At 31.9% G+C, this 16,504-nt stretch overlaps 1 protein-coding gene, 1 long non-coding RNA gene and 2 other non-coding genes across 8 annotated transcripts in view; 1 reads left to right on the top strand and 3 right to left on the bottom strand.

The window, feature by feature from the left end:
• Nucleotides 1-16,504, bottom strand: part of LOC147658269 (uncharacterized) — a 109,129-nt gene that overhangs the window by 10,576 nt on the left and 82,049 nt on the right. Inside the window, exons 3-4 of one of the 4 annotated variants that reach the window (XR_015290867.1) lie at nucleotides 12,508-12,643; nucleotides 11,528-12,170 (exon numbers count right to left, since the gene is read on the bottom strand). The exons of 1 other annotated variant lie outside the window; for it this stretch is intronic. This is a non-coding gene — a long non-coding RNA (uncharacterized LOC147658269). Of the gene's footprint in view, nucleotides 1-11,527; nucleotides 12,171-12,507; nucleotides 12,644-15,818; nucleotides 15,887-16,504 lie in introns of those variants that run through there. 2 more of the 4 variants (XR_015290868.1, XR_015290869.1) reach the window with 2 other exon arrangements.
• Nucleotides 1-16,504, top strand: part of LOC100867445 (uncharacterized) — a 95,771-nt gene that overhangs the window by 33,614 nt on the left and 45,653 nt on the right. The window contains exons 2-3 of one of the 2 annotated variants that reach the window (XM_031917157.2): nucleotides 3,154-3,519; nucleotides 15,265-15,410. In XM_031917157.2, the coding sequence (XP_031773017.2) occupies nucleotides 15,266-15,410 (145 nt within the window). In that variant the 5' untranslated portion in view covers nucleotides 3,154-3,519; nucleotide 15,265. The remainder of the gene's footprint in view (nucleotides 1-3,153; nucleotides 3,520-15,264; nucleotides 15,411-16,504) is intronic. The other variant, XM_086903940.1, reaches the window with a different exon arrangement.
• On the bottom strand, nucleotides 15,810-15,881 carry TRNAE-UUC (transfer RNA glutamic acid (anticodon UUC)). The gene has a single exon. It is a non-coding gene; the product is annotated as a tRNA-Glu (tRNA).
• TRNAE-UUC (transfer RNA glutamic acid (anticodon UUC)) lies at nucleotides 16,030-16,101 on the bottom strand. The gene has a single exon. It is a non-coding gene; the product is annotated as a tRNA-Glu (tRNA).

Raw genomic sequence — 16,504 nt, 5'->3', positions numbered from 1 at the left:
AGAGGAACAGGAGCAAGTTGACAGGGACGGACGACGACATCGAGGATGTTGCTTTATGTCGGTAATACGTCGTTTATCTTACGGTCTATATCTGTCTCAACTCTTGAACGTAAACCGCCTTGTCCTCTTTTTTCCCCTCTCTTTCTCTCTCTCTCTCTCTCACTCGTTTCCTCTTGTTGAACAGTGTGTCCACACGATCGTTCGATTTCTCGCGTAACTTCTCGCGTAATATTGGGGTTAGTCGCCTTGTCGTTCGACGAAACTATGTACGTGTAGGAGAAAAAGTTGAACGTGAGTTTTAACGCGATTGAAAGATTTTATTCGTTATTTATTTTCCATTTAGAAATTTTTTTCTTTCTTCCATTTTGGAAATGTGTATAATCTCGCAAGTAATTAAATATTTTAAATGCAGATCGGCGACTGTGCTCCTGAATATAATACAATGAGGTTAGTATCGAGCCCTTGATAGAACCCTTATTGTCGTATCGACAAATCCATTGCAAGTCGTGTCAATTGCACGAGACGCGTATAACAATGATCTGTAGCTAAATTAAATCTAAATGGATCGTGTTAAGAGATATTGATCGAGATTTCTATTAAAAATTTGGATAATTGAGATACGTATTATTGTTAGGAATGTTGTTAAAGTTTGAATAAGGATTTTAGAAAAACTAGTATCTTTAATCTCCTCTCGTCCGTTCCCATTTGTATTGCAGTATAATTGTGATATGATATAATATATGGCGTGTCTATGCCATTTTAATGGAAATTACAATCGCTTCCGGCAAGTTGTAATATCAAAATTATATCAAATGGAATAATCGAGCATCACATTACACGATATAATTCATATTCATATTCAAATGTAATGTTTATCTTTCTAGAAATATCAAATCGAAATTACAGATGATGAAAAGAATAAAAGAATTGCAGGGAATGAAAATTGAATTGCGGAACGGGAAATATATTCTGTGTAAAATGTGTATAGAATACACGTGTCCGTATTTGTAAGACTTATAATGAAAATTTATTTCACGGTGAACAAAAACAAGTGTTCGATCTTCGATATTTCGAACACTTTCGCAACCTGTTCCAGGTTGAGTGATTTGCAAATTTTCAGGCCGACTTCCGATCAACGGCAAGCAGAATTTATCTTTTGAAACGCGGCCTTCCGCTACGGAAATTATATCATCCCGTAAATTTCCGCCAACCCTCCCGATACAAAGCCGATGAACATCGGTTCGTATTCACTATGCGTAAGTGGAAAATGATTCGAGCTGGGCACAGGCGGCAAATCAATCGTGATGCAGTTGTTAATGACAGTGTCAGTTTGGTTTGATTAATGATTTAACGGTATCTCTGTCACTAGCAATTGACAAATATAGAAACGAATAGAGGAAAATTTACTATTCCTTTCTTTAACTGTTACTGTTATAAAGTAATTGATAATCAAGTTTTGTATAAATTGAATGACAAATTAATATGTCAAATGCACGGATGGAAAATCTTTTTAAGAGTTGCATATTTAATTTTCAAACGAAAGGATATCGAAATATCGATACGAATAAATTATTCTTGTGAATGTATTTATCTTCTTTGACAAATTGGAAAATAAATTCTGTGAAATTAGTTAACCTTAACGCCAACCTCGCGTGAACAAGGGAATCAGAAATAGAGATCGTTGAACGTCGGTGAAATAATGTCAAGTGGTTCGACAAGATGTCGATCGAAGTCGCACATTTTTCTTCGGATTGCCGGGAAAATAAATCAAGTTTCCTGCCATATATTAATAAATTCTCGAGTACAATTCGCTGCTAATTGAACGTGATTAATTTAATTCCATCGATTTGTTCTCGAAAAAGAAGAAAATTGTGTCAATTGTGTAAATATTTGAACGAACGTGTTTCCCATACGTGGATAAAAATAAATTTTGAAAATTGACAATTGCTCGAAAAAATACGCAAAAATTCTTTCGCGCGTTATCGAAAATATTCTTCGTTCGAAAAAAATCGAAAAACTTCGATTCTCGTGTGGAAAAAAAAATTTTCCACGGATTAGATACATCTAATCGCCACTGTCGATATTGTCTTCCGCGCTTAAACGTTTCGTCCTTTCGCCATATCACTGTCATTGCAACTAATGGCTCGGATCCATTGTGTTTCGAAAGATCGAAATCTTCTTCTTTCGTTCTATCAAACGTGTATTGGACGTTCAAAATTGAAGTGTCCTAGCAAAAGTTTTCCACTGCGACGATTTTGAAACGTATCTCTTGTCGATCTTTTATTATTCCTGTTTGTGTCAATAACATTTTTGAGTATTTTATTATTAATTCAAATGATTAAATTCATTGTTATAATAAATTAGAAATTGTAATTTGTTATTAGTTCTGAGAAATAGTTATCTAATAATCGTATATCTTAACGTATTAGATGTCAAGGTACAAAGGATTAAAATTTGATTGCTAATACTAGGAATTTATATAAATGATGCGTATAAACGTTTTGGGAACTTTATGAATTCGAATTTACCTTCGTATCCATTGTGATCGATAATAATTTCAATTATGTTGCATTAATTTCGAAGAGTAAAAGTACCAGCCGATATCACAATTCACGACGCACAAATAGCCCATTATGACGTTATATTAACGATTCAGGCACAACTTGATATCGATAACCTCCGGAAAATCCAATTATGGTTCGATTTGCAGTTCTTGCATTTTAACTGATTGTGGTTATTTTGGATGTCTAAATTGAAATTCCTGAGTATTTAACTTTCTCGAGACAGTTGACCAAAAATTAGGAAACAGTTGAAATTCTTAAAAAATATTTAGATGCTGGCGTAACAAAATTTATGATGATTTATGATTTATTTCTTTCATAAAATAATTTTCAATTTATTATTTGTCTAAAAATAATTCAAAGGATATGGCATGATAGACTATTTCCTTTTAAAAACAAAAAAAGCTTAGGATTCATTTAACTGGCTCTAATTTATGTATATACTTTAATTTCATTAAACGCCGATTTTTTAAAAATCAGTTACTCTATCTATCAAACGGATTATTATGTTCAAATTTAACGCGTTATTTCGAATTATGACAAGTAAAAAAAAAAAAAAAAAGAAAAATATTCTCCTACAAAGGTGTCGCAGTTTAAATTTAGAAATTCGTCTCGACGAGGAAGACGAGGAAGAAACGAAATTTGGTGATACTAGAAGGAATAATAGAAGTTCAAGGTGAAAGAAAATTCAGTCGGTGGGTTGAGAGAACGCGCTTGCGTGAGGATTCGTGTGTATATGTGTGTAATGGTGGAGAAAGTTGCACGCGCACGATGCAGCTGATGACCTTCAACTCCCTGCTGATGTTCGATCTCGTGTTCCTGTTTTTCCTGTTCCTGGTCGGGGTCTCCTGCCTCGTGTATTACCTGCCCGCAACTCGAGCACATGATTTCGCGCCGTACGAGATCATCACGGCGAGAACACCGCCGCGTTACGACTCGCCGATCGACAATGTTTAAGGTGAGTCCAATGTTCGATAAAAAAAAAATAAATAAATAAATAAAACTTCGACTTTTCGTATGAAAAAACGTTACAAAAAATTAGAAATTTTCAATCATCAAAATCTAGTCAGAAGATAGAGAAAATCATACCATTGAAATCGCTTTTTGTTTTATCCCGATATCTCAATCAATTGCCGAGATATAAGCATTCAAAGTGTCCATAACACAGCGCGAAGGTTATGAATGGGTTTGTGACCTACATTTTTTCCTAGAATTGCATACTACGCTTTTCCAGGAATCGCGTCTGTCGCTCGTCTGAAGTTTGAGATAGGTCAGTGAGACGAGGTGAGTAGAGTGCGAGCGAGAGATCCGAGTAAGCGACAAGGACGGAAATAATAAACGATTAAAAAATTACCTTTCCCTTTACACGACGATATCTCGGGAACCGGAAGTCGTATCGAGACAAATAAAAAAGTATTTTAAAGGGGAAGATTTTGCGCTTCCAATGATCGTTCACTCGTTGACCGGAAGTCATTATTTTCGAAGTTATAGCGGTTCAAAGTTTTTCTAATTTTAATAGAGTTTAATCGGGCTTGAGGTAAACGATTAAAAATTATCTGTTTGTTTACACGACGATATCTCGGGAACCGAAAGTCGTATCGAGATAAATGAAAAAGTATTTTAAAGGTGAAGATTTTGCGCTTCCAATGATCGTGCATTCGTTGACCGGAAGTCATTATTTTCGAAGTTATAGCGGTTCAAAGTTTTATCAATTTTAATAAGATTCAATGGAGTTTTTAACTAAATTTATGGTGAAAAATTCAATATTTGTTTCAAAATTTTTTTTCTAAAATAATCTCTAAAAAAAATATTATCGAAGTAAAAACAATATTTAAAGAAGTTATTTATAAAATAGTCGAGCTTTAATAAAACAGAGTCTCGCTGCATTTAAACTTAACTTTCAAATACTAATAAAGGTTCACGTAAACTTCATCCACGTGTTTCTCGATATTTTTCAAATAAAATTCCAACTTTATAAAAGGAAATTTCCTTTGGAAAGAAAACTTGAAGAGGCACAGTAACATATTTCTTTCTATGATAGTGTATCGTTTCGGTTTCTAGTAACTGAAGTTAAAAGCCATTTTTTTTTTTTGCACGACCCACAAGAAAAGTGTGAAGAAATATACCGTAACGTTTCCAGTGCACAACTAAAACGGTACATACTGTGCTCTTTAACCCTTTCCACGCCCTTCTCTCGGTAACTATGTACCTTTCATACCTTCCGTGCACTCCGCAACATCCTCCACCAGTCTCTTTCACCCTGACACTCCAAAGATCTTTCACTGTAATATTTGCTTCTGTGTTCCCAACAAGTTATTGCGTATTCGTTTGTGTTTCTTCGTCACACGTATCTTTATTATTCCATTCTGTTAATACGTGATTCATTTTTCAATCTGAATCTATTAAATTAATCAAGGCCAATTGAATTTAACTTAAATCGATTTCGATTGATTGGAATTATATATGAATATAAAAAAAATTGAATCATATATTTTTTTTAAATAAATTAGAAAATTCACCGATAAATAAAAATACTCATAATTTCGTGTAACGAATTAAATTGTATTTGACACGAATTATAATTTATGATTTCGATTCAATTTAACGTTTTACAAATTTTTACATGGTCGTATTTTTCAATATAAATTTTTATTTTATTTGTTGTTTGCTTATATATGGCTGCACGATATAAAATGTATGTGTGCACATCATTCATACACCAAACATCCATTCATTTTATATCATATTCAACATTTACATTACAATATTTACACTAACAACTAAGCAAACTTTACAACAGATATTTCATTTTATAGATATCTTTTTGAATTGTTTGTCGAATCAAAAGCTTTCAAATGCATCAAGAACAATTGTTTCCTCTCTTGTTTAGTTTCCAACCCGGGAAGCCAAGATGTCACTTGCACAGATTGTAGAATAATTTTAAAAATATGAAATGAAAATATCAAAGTGTTTTCTAAACTTTTTGGAAAAAAGGAACAAAATATATCGATAACATTCTTTCTTCTTTTCAATTTATAAAGAACTTATTATCCTAAGAAAATCCACTGTTTTTCAACTGTTGAATTCGTTTCCTTCTTAAGATATCTTTTAAGGATAAAAGGAAGACTGCCATCAAAGGAGAAACAAGCTCAATCTCTTGAACTTTATCCCATGAATATCGTGAAAATTTCTTAAGATCGCTTTACCAACATTTTTCCTTTAAAGAAAATCTCTTTTCCACGAGTATTCGTCAAAGATATTTGGTGTATACACCTCGATACGTACAGAAACTTCATGAAAGCTACTGTAATATTGGTTGTTCGTGGAAAAAGGAAAGTTATTTATTCTACATGTTCATTGCAGAAGTTATCATTTTTTTCTCCAACATTCGAATTAACTCCGCCATATTATGAATTTCTCCTGAATTTTCTCGAAATCAGTGCAAATGTTCAAATCGAAATAAAAATAAGTTTTTAAAATTTTTTTGGAATTTTAAAATATATCAATACTTGTTGTTATATCACGTGTTCCTTAAAAAAATTTTAAAAATATCATTCTTAATTCTATTAAATATTTTTAATTTAAATGATAAAATAATTATATTTTTTAAATAAATACTTATTTCATTTTGTTCTATTTCTTTTATTTATTGCAAAATTCAAGGAATGAATCATAGAATTTCATGTTGCGTCGAACATATGGTGGCCTTCTAACCGAGGATTTGTAAGGCTGCCAGACCGCGATAATACAGGTCACCCCATAAATCAACCCTTTCAAACCTGCCAAACCATCAGTCTCTACAATAGATCTTCTTACCAACTATAATAGTTCACCTGCTGTGAAAGGTTTCTAATCATAACACTGCTCCTTTTTAAATCATCCCTAAGAAAAAAAAAATAAAAATTGTCTCGCTTTCATCATGTGTAAATACAGATTATATAATACACTTCGCGAAAATTAATACTCGAGTTTACAATATCAATTTCAATAATACTTTTAAAGAAAAACTCGCAGCCATAATATCAATAAAATCACAAAATTTTGCAAATATTTTGTTTCGTTTTAACGCCAATTTTATTTTTCCATCAAAAATCATAACGATCGAATCAAAATTGATTAACACTGATTAACAAAATTGATTAACAAAATTGATCTGCCACTGTTCTGTCGTACAAATTCTATATTGCAATAGATTATGCAGGATTACAATGTTAATCCTCAATGCCATCATTATTCAAATTGCCACCGTCCCAAATTAATATTCAGAGATTAGAAGGATAACACCCGCAAATTTGCAAATAATCCATCGCCATCCATCGGATCTCGTGTGATTTCACGTGGAATGATTCTCGTTCGAATGGATCGCACTCGTTTGATCGTTGCGTTACAATTGATTCGTCGGTGTATGTGTCCCTCCTACTTTTACCTTTCTCTTTTATTCTCTCTTTCTCTCTCTCTCTCTCGAAACGATCACGTCCCTAGAAATGACGAACAAGTCCGTGACAAGTCGACACGGATGCAGTGATTTTTTTTTTTTTTTTTTCCCATATTTGATCGAAGCAACGATCGCTTCAAGCTGAAATTTAAATTCCTGTTGACTGACCGATATACATCTTGCCATCCGATTTAATGTTTGACCGAGCTTCCATCTGGTTCCCGGGATACTGGTGACGCTAATATCGTTATCTTTTGCATCTCGATGAATATTTGAACGAATATGTGATACGGTTAAACCGCAAATCTCTATAGTTCTGATATAAACGCGTTAAATGTATTTCCTCGTTAATCAAAAACTATAAAATAGTTTTTATTTATCTTTTGAATTATAACATTATAGCTTTTGTATTTTCTTCTTCTTCTTTTCTTTTCTTTTCTTTTCTTTTCTTTTTTTTAACTTTATTTTAGAAAAATTAAGAACGACGAAGATCGAAATATTAACTCTTCTGATCCCCTCCTCTGTGTATGTTATGTGAAAAATAATTTCTTGCAATTTAACTTTTAAATTTAATTTCTTTGGCTTTGACTCGAAAACTGGTTTCATTAAATCCAATAGGAATTTAATTCACGTCTCACTTTCTGTGATGTTAGATGTTTTTATTGGATCGTTGAGATATTTTTCAATCGGATTCTAAAAAAACGGGAAACTATAAAACAGTTTCGTTCGAGGTTTGCATTTCGTCCGCGTGGATTAATTTGTATCGATTGTACATGTAAATTTGTTTCATCTCGTTGATTGGCGAAAAAAAGGGTTTCATCTGTTTAACCACCTCACCGATTCTGCACGAGTTAATTCGTAATTAAATGAATCGGGTGTTGATTGAAACGAGTTTTCGGGATCGGATTTCACCGACAACCGGATAACAGAATCATTCTCAACTTTTTTTTTTTCTCGATTTGATACTTTACTTCTCCTCTTTAAATAATTCGAAAATATAATTCGAAAATATTTTATCCAAATTCACATTCCTTATAAAATCGTTACACGTTCAATGGGAATATTAAAGAAAAACGATTAATAAAAAAAAATATTAAATATATATCATCAAATACGAAGCAAAGAATTTCTTTATTGTCCTTACTTCTACGTCTAATATCCAAATATCACGAATGTACGAACAAATATAAACACAAGTTTGAAAGATTTTCATTTAACCTCGTTCGAACGATAATAACTCTGTTCTTTCCAACTCGCTTCACGATTATTCATCCTCAAATCGATCAAATCTCCGTCAAATCGACGATAATCGATCCAACGACGAGCATATATCCGGGAATCGTGAAGCGTGTCCTGTATGGAGGAACGAAAAATTTCCGGTTCGTTCCTGGGAGTTTGGAATGCGAACTCGACTGGGCTAAAATCGTGGCAACACGGTCGTTAGCAGCCGTGAGAGGGGGCGGGGTGTTTAATTAGAGGACAATCCGTTAATGGCGCGGCATCAGAGTGCCTCGCCTAATTCCGCGAAATTTCATCGGGGGACGAGTCGATCCACGACGAGAGTTCCAACCCGTTCCATCTTCGGATCGGCGATAATCGAATAACCAGCGGGCCGTCTACTATAATTTTTCCGATACGTTCTTGATATTGCGTCACTGGAGGACCTGGAGAGTTTATTAAAAAAAAAAAAAGAATTGCAAGGAATCGTTTAACGAAGGACGAAACTTGATTGGAATTATTCTTCTGGATTGATGATGATTTTTTTTTGTACTATAATCGAGCATTTTGATCAATAAGAAGGAGGACGTATTATCGTTTTAAAGCGTTATTTCGATTTTCAAAAATATTTCGTAGAATAGAATGGTTGGGTATATTTCGAGTGTAAAAATTGGCCACTTCGAAATAATAAAAATTGCTATGTATTATTTTGATTATATTTTTGATCTCGTTTTGTTTTTTTTTTTTTTTGCATTAAAATTTTCATTTGCTCTTAATTTTGTATAATTGTTTGTACGATGTTAAATTTATTTATCGAAAACTTGTGCGTTAAATTAATTTTTTCTTTCATTTATCAACGAATTTCGAAATTTTAACAACAATTTATTTAGTACGCGTGGAATAAATCTAGGCAATTAAATTTATTTTTTTTCAAAGTTTAAAAGTATAATGCTCTTTATTTCACTTCGTTCGTATTTACCAATAACGATACTGTTCTGAAAATATTAAATATTATTATACGGTTATTAAAAAAATGATCTTAAATTGGAGAAAAGTAAACGATTTCTTATTCTGAATATTTTTCTGGGAATTTTTATCGAAATTTCCAGGTTTTCCATCCGCTGGAATCGTATTTTCATATTGGACAAGCCTAGGATTCGCATAATTCGAATTGAATAATCTTCCAATCTCCTTTAAACATCGACTGATCGATGACCCAGTTATGTCAGCATTGTGTATTTGCTCGATCGCGAAAGGATCTGTAATTTGTCGGATGTAATAAAGTTCGGTTTATCGGTATAACTATATAAATACATACATATTGTGTTATATTTAATCAATACGTAGATACAAACATAATTTGGTTATTGACTTTTTTTTTTTTTCATTAAAATAATGAGAATAAGTTAATAGAAATACTTCAAAGTATGAAATAATTAATTGTCAGAGAACACGTTTCATACAACAAATACAAACGTGTAATACGTATTTAAAATGATATTTAATTTTTTTTAAAATACAATCCTGTTATTGAGTATATTTGTAAAATAAATTGTATTTCGATATTATTTAATTATACTATACTCAAATATAAAATATGTATAACAACGAGTTTAAATATATTTAAATGGGAGTATATATTTTTTAATTTATATTTTGGGAAGAGGGAAATTTTTTATGCGTTGACAAAAATACTGTTGATTATATCGTTCATTAATTTAACTGTAAAAATGAAAGTTCAGAGGTAATTTAATCCTTATTTAAAATTTCGTTGTTTCGTATCGCCAGCGGCCGTCGCTTAAAAAATCCAGCCAGTTAAAAATTAATAAACACCCGGTGCGAGATATTGAATTTTCTATTAATTAACGACCCTCGATTTCTCTCATGATGAATTTCCATTGAAAATTATACAATATTCTGAGAGAAAAAGATATATCATCATCATTTTTATATATCTACTTTCGTAATCTTAATTCAATTATGAACAAAGCGTTAATGAGATTTATTTCAAAATTTATTTTGAAATTGTTCTAAACCATTGAAATGTTTATTTTAATGGCCTTCTGCCTTTCTAACTCATTGCTAAATTATTAGTACAATAATTTCACTTAATCATACTTAACATATAACGCTTTTACAAACAATTTATACAATAACATTTATCAATTTCACTTCGCGTAAAGAATATCATAAGAAAATTATTCATCATTTCCTTTTTTATTCAACATTTCAGAATCCATATTTACACACACATTTTCCCCTGTTAATATTCACAATCTAAACAAAATATTCATACCAAGAAAAAATGTTTACACCATTTCTATTTACTTACTTCTTAATAAATATTCGCGTTTAACTCGCAACATACGTACGTTTCATTATAATATTTTCAAGAAAACGTTTTTTCGCCTCTTAACATTCACAATTTTACGCTTCGCTATTTATTTACATCGTCTCCTCAAACTTCAAGAATTCATTTATTTCTTTCAAAAATTTATATTCTCCCATACACCGTGTACATAGAATCTATTCTAACGAGAACTTCTTGCCCGTAACATCTCTCGAGAACGATGGCGTAACTTCGTCTCACCCCGTTTAAACGAATCGATGCGTTATAACCGACGTTCATCCCTTATCGGGGGCGAAGGATATATCTTCTTCGGAGGGAGGGGGAGGAATTAGTTTCTCGCGACATATTTGTCGCGAGGGAGGTAATACTTGGGGAAAGTTTGTCCCCGGTTTTCCTTCGAGCAGAAGGAATTATCCCCGATGGGGAGGAAGGGGGAGGAGGAGGGGCTCTCTTTGACGAGCAAATACCGGGGGCGCCCGACCTAGGAATTTCGAAGGAGAAGGGAGAGGGATTGCACGATAAGTTTCCAGCATTTGCATTTAGAGCAAATACACGGAAAGAATGGATCGGTATCGGTGGAAAAGTTTCTCGGATCGAAAGTTTATCCGGGGGATTGCGATTGTCGCGAAAGTTTGGATCGGGTCTATGAATTAGTAGGTTCGTGTATTTTATAGGCTGGCCACTGTTGGCTGGTCGAATACGTTTCGGGTTGGTCAAGGTTGGACTGGTATTAAATTGTTTCGCGATTAATTTTCTCGATCGATCGGTTAAACTTGTCGCGACGCGTAATTGTAATTATTAAGTAATTATTAAGTCGAGTAATTTCTGAAGAGATGAATTATAGGTATTGGTGCATATTTGTTTAAAGTAGAATAAAACAATATCTGTTTGTGGAAAGAAGATATAAATAATTATTGGATATTTTTGGAAAATTTATGCTTCGAACAAAGAGAAGCGAATTGATTAATTTTCTATCTCTTTAATTGTGTGTAACAAAAATATTGATTTCTCGATCGATCGGTTAAACTTGTCGCGACACGTAATTGTAATTATTAATTTCTGATACGAAGTGATGAATTATAGACAGGTATTGGTGCATATTTGTATAAAGTAGAATAAAACAATATCTGTTTGCGGAAAGAAGATATAAATAATTATTGGATATTTTTATGTTTCGAACAAAGAGAAACGAATTGATTAATTTTCTATCTCTTTAATTGTGTGTAACAAAAATATTGATATTGTATTAAAGATTAAATTAAAAATTATTATTCAAGGAATTTTTGCATAAACAAGGAATTGTCGATAAAAGAGTATCAGTTTTGTAGCAAAAGATGGCAACTCGGAAGCGTGATCGACATCCATTATTTCACACCGATCGGGTTACCTGTCGATTGTCTCTCAGCCGAAGATTTACAATCGGTAAATCTGCACGCACCGGTGTGCAAATCAGTGTGTTACTGGCGGGTGCAAGGTGCTCTGCGTTTGATTAAAAATCGATCGGTCCAACCGAAGCCAACGAGTTTTCATTTTCGATTTACGGATACTCGCTATTTCGGACGTCTCGAATTGCATCGAGGCAAGATGAGACGCATCAAAATTCTACCTACAATTCGAATCATCAAGAATTGAAATAAAAATTTAATAGTAATAAATTAATTTTAATTTTTCCACTTAAGATATGTTAACTTCACCTTTGTAATGAATAATTATTCTATATTCTACAACATAATTATTAAGTGGTTTTTTTTTTGCCATTCTCTTTATGACGAAAACCGACCTGGACCTTTTGAAAACAATCAGGATCCTTCCAAACTTTCTCTCAAAGAATCCATCCTTAAGTGGTGGTGAAGCGTTTCTTAGAATTCGTCGAGTGATTTGGAAAATCTTTCCTCCAAATCTTTACAAAATCCACTCTTAAGACTTTAGTCAATTATACTTACGGATATCTGTCGAGACTCAAACTTGCTCATTATTGTGACAAGCAGATAGTGTCTTTCTAATTTCCAAGAGTGCAGTGTTCTTCTTCTTTAACACCAGATGTTTCCTTCATTTTTCGTATGTAAAATTTCTCCATATCTGTAACAAAGATACTCAATAATACGAAATTTATCAAATCATTCTGCGCAATGTATAATATCAAGTAAAAAAGATGAATAAGCCATTAACGATCGAAACGCAAAATCGAAACGAGATATCCCTGTAGACGCGTCATAAATTCGATATAAACAATTTGAATGCTAAACAAAGCATGGCGACGAGAAATTAGATACAATTATAAATTTATGCTACGTTCTCACGTAACGATTTCACGCGTTTTCTCTTTCACAGTTGGCGTTCGAGTTCCTTTTCCTAAATGCATACGTACACTCAATTATTCCATGGAACGACATACACACGCACACACACATAAACATTTTCTAGAGTAGCTAAACGGATCCTCCAAAGCAATTTCGAGTTAAGACCACACATTGGAGGAAGTTTTAAGCCATATACGAGTCGCCTTACTCGTCACGTTTATTCGTAATAATGTCACGAATGTGTTCAAAAGACTTGGGGTCAAAGAGTTAGGATGAAATGTTAAGCGGTTGTTAATTATAAAATGATTATAAATTTCGTTTCGAGAAATAGAAATGGAACGAGCATTGTATATTTAATTTAAATTATTCAAATTGTGCATTGTATTTTTATTGATAATAATATGTAATAATATAAAATGAAAACATATTTCTAATGTTGGAGTAATATGAAAAGTACGTTTAAACATGCTCGTATTTGTTTTATAATATTAATTTTATATACTTGAATTAATGAGAATTTCGAAATATTTAATTGAAATTTAAATCGAACTTGGAACGTGATGAAAGTTCATCATCAAAATAATTAAGAAGTTCGTAAACATAAAAATTTTGAAAAGTACTTAAAATATTAAAATGAAATGATTCGTAATTAAAATTAAAAATCGAATATGATATTTCTTTCTTCTTTCTATAAAACATAAAACTGATTGCCTCTCAGTAATAATTAAAACGGCAAAATGTTTAAGTTGGAAATGCAAAAGGCAAACAAACACAGACAATATAATATAAAAGTCTTTCACAACTGCTAGAACGTTCGTTCGTTTTTAAATTTTTCTTTCTAGATCCTTCGTCGATTTTTCATACGTGAACACAATAAACCCTCGTCTAGCACGAAACAAGTTGGGCAACAATACGGCTGAACTGGATTGAAGCAACGTGTCGTAGCAGCCAGCCGAGAACAAACAAATGTAAACAGACTGGGGCGTGCATATTGGATGTATCGGGTTTGTTGGCCACGAGTTCGATTATTTCAATCCCTTTTGTTCGTCTCCTCGCTTCCGCTCCATTTCAGCCTTTACGAGACCGAGACGCGGTCTTTTCTTAATTAATTTGATCCCGATCGGTGTTCGTGATTCTTTAACCACGTTTTGCCAACAATCGGTTAAACGAGCGGATCTTCGCGATGCAATAAATGATAAATTAAAGATCCGTTTCGTTCGCTTGTTTTCTTTGTCACGTGTTGTGTCAAGAATTATATTAATCGAGGAATAAAGGATATATTGGTTTCAAATTTTATTCAAATTTATCATTTCAAAAATTAATTAATTCTGGTTGCACAACTTGTAATTTATGTATCTTTGGAATTCACAAAAATTCATTTGTCCATTAAATCGTTGCAAAGGTTGTATGTTAGGGGCCATAGAGTATGCAGTTTCGAAACTCCAAGAATGTGTGGTTTAACCGACATGCTCTAACATTGTTAACAATGGTATACATGAAAATTGGAAAATTATAAAGGCACTATTACATGCAAGCCAAAATTATTAGTAATTATTCTTAATTTTGTTTGTTGTATATGAAATCATGGTTGAGTGTTAGTAAATAAATTTCAGATTAAATTATTATGTTTAATAAAATACTTGAATGAGAAAATTATGTTACTGCGAAAATGATTGTAATGAGATTAATAATACGAATTAAACGAGGAGTTATTTTGTTGCGATTAAATTAAATTATTTTAAGATTTATAGAATTCACGAAGATGTATTTTATTACAAAAGGACAAGTAAGGGACAATAATTAGCTTAACTTTTGTAGAAAATGAAAAGAATTATATGTATCTAACGAAAACGTATTAAATCTTGAGCTTTTCATAATTAATGCTAAATTTCTCTTTGCTTATTTTTAACAATTAGATCAGTTTCCGTGAATGGAATTTAATGTTTATTGATAGAAAAATCAATATAAATCATCACGATATCGGTAGAAAAATTTAACTTCAAAATAATTTTTTTTTTTTAATGCATAGATTTCATTAAAAGATTTATAAATTGAAACAATGAATTTCAAGGTTCGGCGGAAGCAATTAACGCGAAAGCCATAAAAGAAGGATTTATGGCGAAGACTCACAATTAGACTACATGTGGCCATTGGAAGCGCCACAGAAAGAGATTGTGCAGACACTCGAACGCAGTTAGTGATTCGAAGTCACGTAATAACTATCAAGTGTCGAAGGATTCATTGTTTGGAAAAGTTTTTAAGAAAATGTGAGGATACTTTAGAAAAGAGGAATATTGTTCTAAATCTAGTTGTGAAGTGAGAAAGATGAAGATGAGAAGAGTGTTCTGGTAGAAGGAGAACATTGTATTCATCTTAAAATTTTATTTTTTTATTATGCAGGATGCAAACCGACTTGAACGGAGGACCTGGTCTCGCTGTAGTAGCAGGAGATGTGCTTGCTCTGCGAGGAACAGGACTTGCCGCTGCCGAAACATGGGCTCTTTTATGTCAGGCAGCCCAGGCCCTCCAAGACCTGTTTCTTTCAAGTAAGTCTTCAAGTCTTTATAAATTATTCTTACTTTTAAAATTTCTAATTGCAACATGATAAAACTATACAATTTTTTCTTCGTCAAATTTTTTTTTCTCTCCATAAAATTTAAGTGATTTATACTGAATTACTGAAGAGATATTAATAATAAAATTTATTTAGCAACACAATTTTTAATATTTTTATATAAAATTTAAATGATATATTCAATAATATACGCAATATTTAAAAATATGATAATATTCTCTAAAATTCTTAGATCACATATATACCAATATATTTTTATATGAAAATATTCATTTATTAATAATATTTTTCTAAATAATATATAATTTTTGGATTAGGTAATGTATGAAGAATAATAATGCACATTTTTAATAATAAGAAAAAAAATAATTTCCGGTACCGGGAATCGAACCCGAGCCTCCTGGGTGAAAGCCAGGTATCCTAGCCACTAGACCATACCGGATCATGCTGGAACATGATTAAATTTCGTATATATTCTTCATATTAAATAATGATAATTTTTAAATAATTTTTTTTATTAACAATAAATATTCCAATTTTTGAAAAATGAAACGAAAAGAAAAGAAAAAAAAATTGAAAAAAAAATAAATTTCCGGTACCGGGAATCGAACCCGAGCCTCCTGGGTGAAAGCCAGGTATCCTAGCCACTAGACCATACCGGATCTTGGTGGGAGAAGTTTGTTTTAAGTATAACATTTATATATAATATATATATATAACCTTATATTTAAAGATTTTTTTTTTAAATTATTCAACTAAATTAGTTAATTTTTCAAATTAATAATAATCAATAATAATTTATTACTAATTAAAAAGTAAGATATCATATAAAATACACATTTACTCAATATTTTTTATATATTTTATTAATTATAATTTATTTACCACATATTTTCATAAAATTTAATAAGTTCTTCAGGAATTAAACATCTCGTATCATCATCAACGTAAAGACGATACATATTTAATTATCAACATTATTAAAATTAATAATGTTTTTAATTAGTGTATACATCCTCGATTTACATGCAATTCACATGGAGCGTCTGCAAGTAACATCACGAG

Source organism: Apis florea, unplaced genomic scaffold, assembly GCF_048593485.1.
Source record: "Apis florea isolate Af1SG1 unplaced genomic scaffold, ASM4859348v1 contig_2293_pilon, whole genome shotgun sequence".
NCBI classification, from domain to species: domain Eukaryota; kingdom Metazoa; phylum Arthropoda; class Insecta; order Hymenoptera; family Apidae; genus Apis; species Apis florea.
Note: the sequence above shows the minus strand (reverse complement) of the source record. Positions and strands in the feature narration are given on the sequence as shown.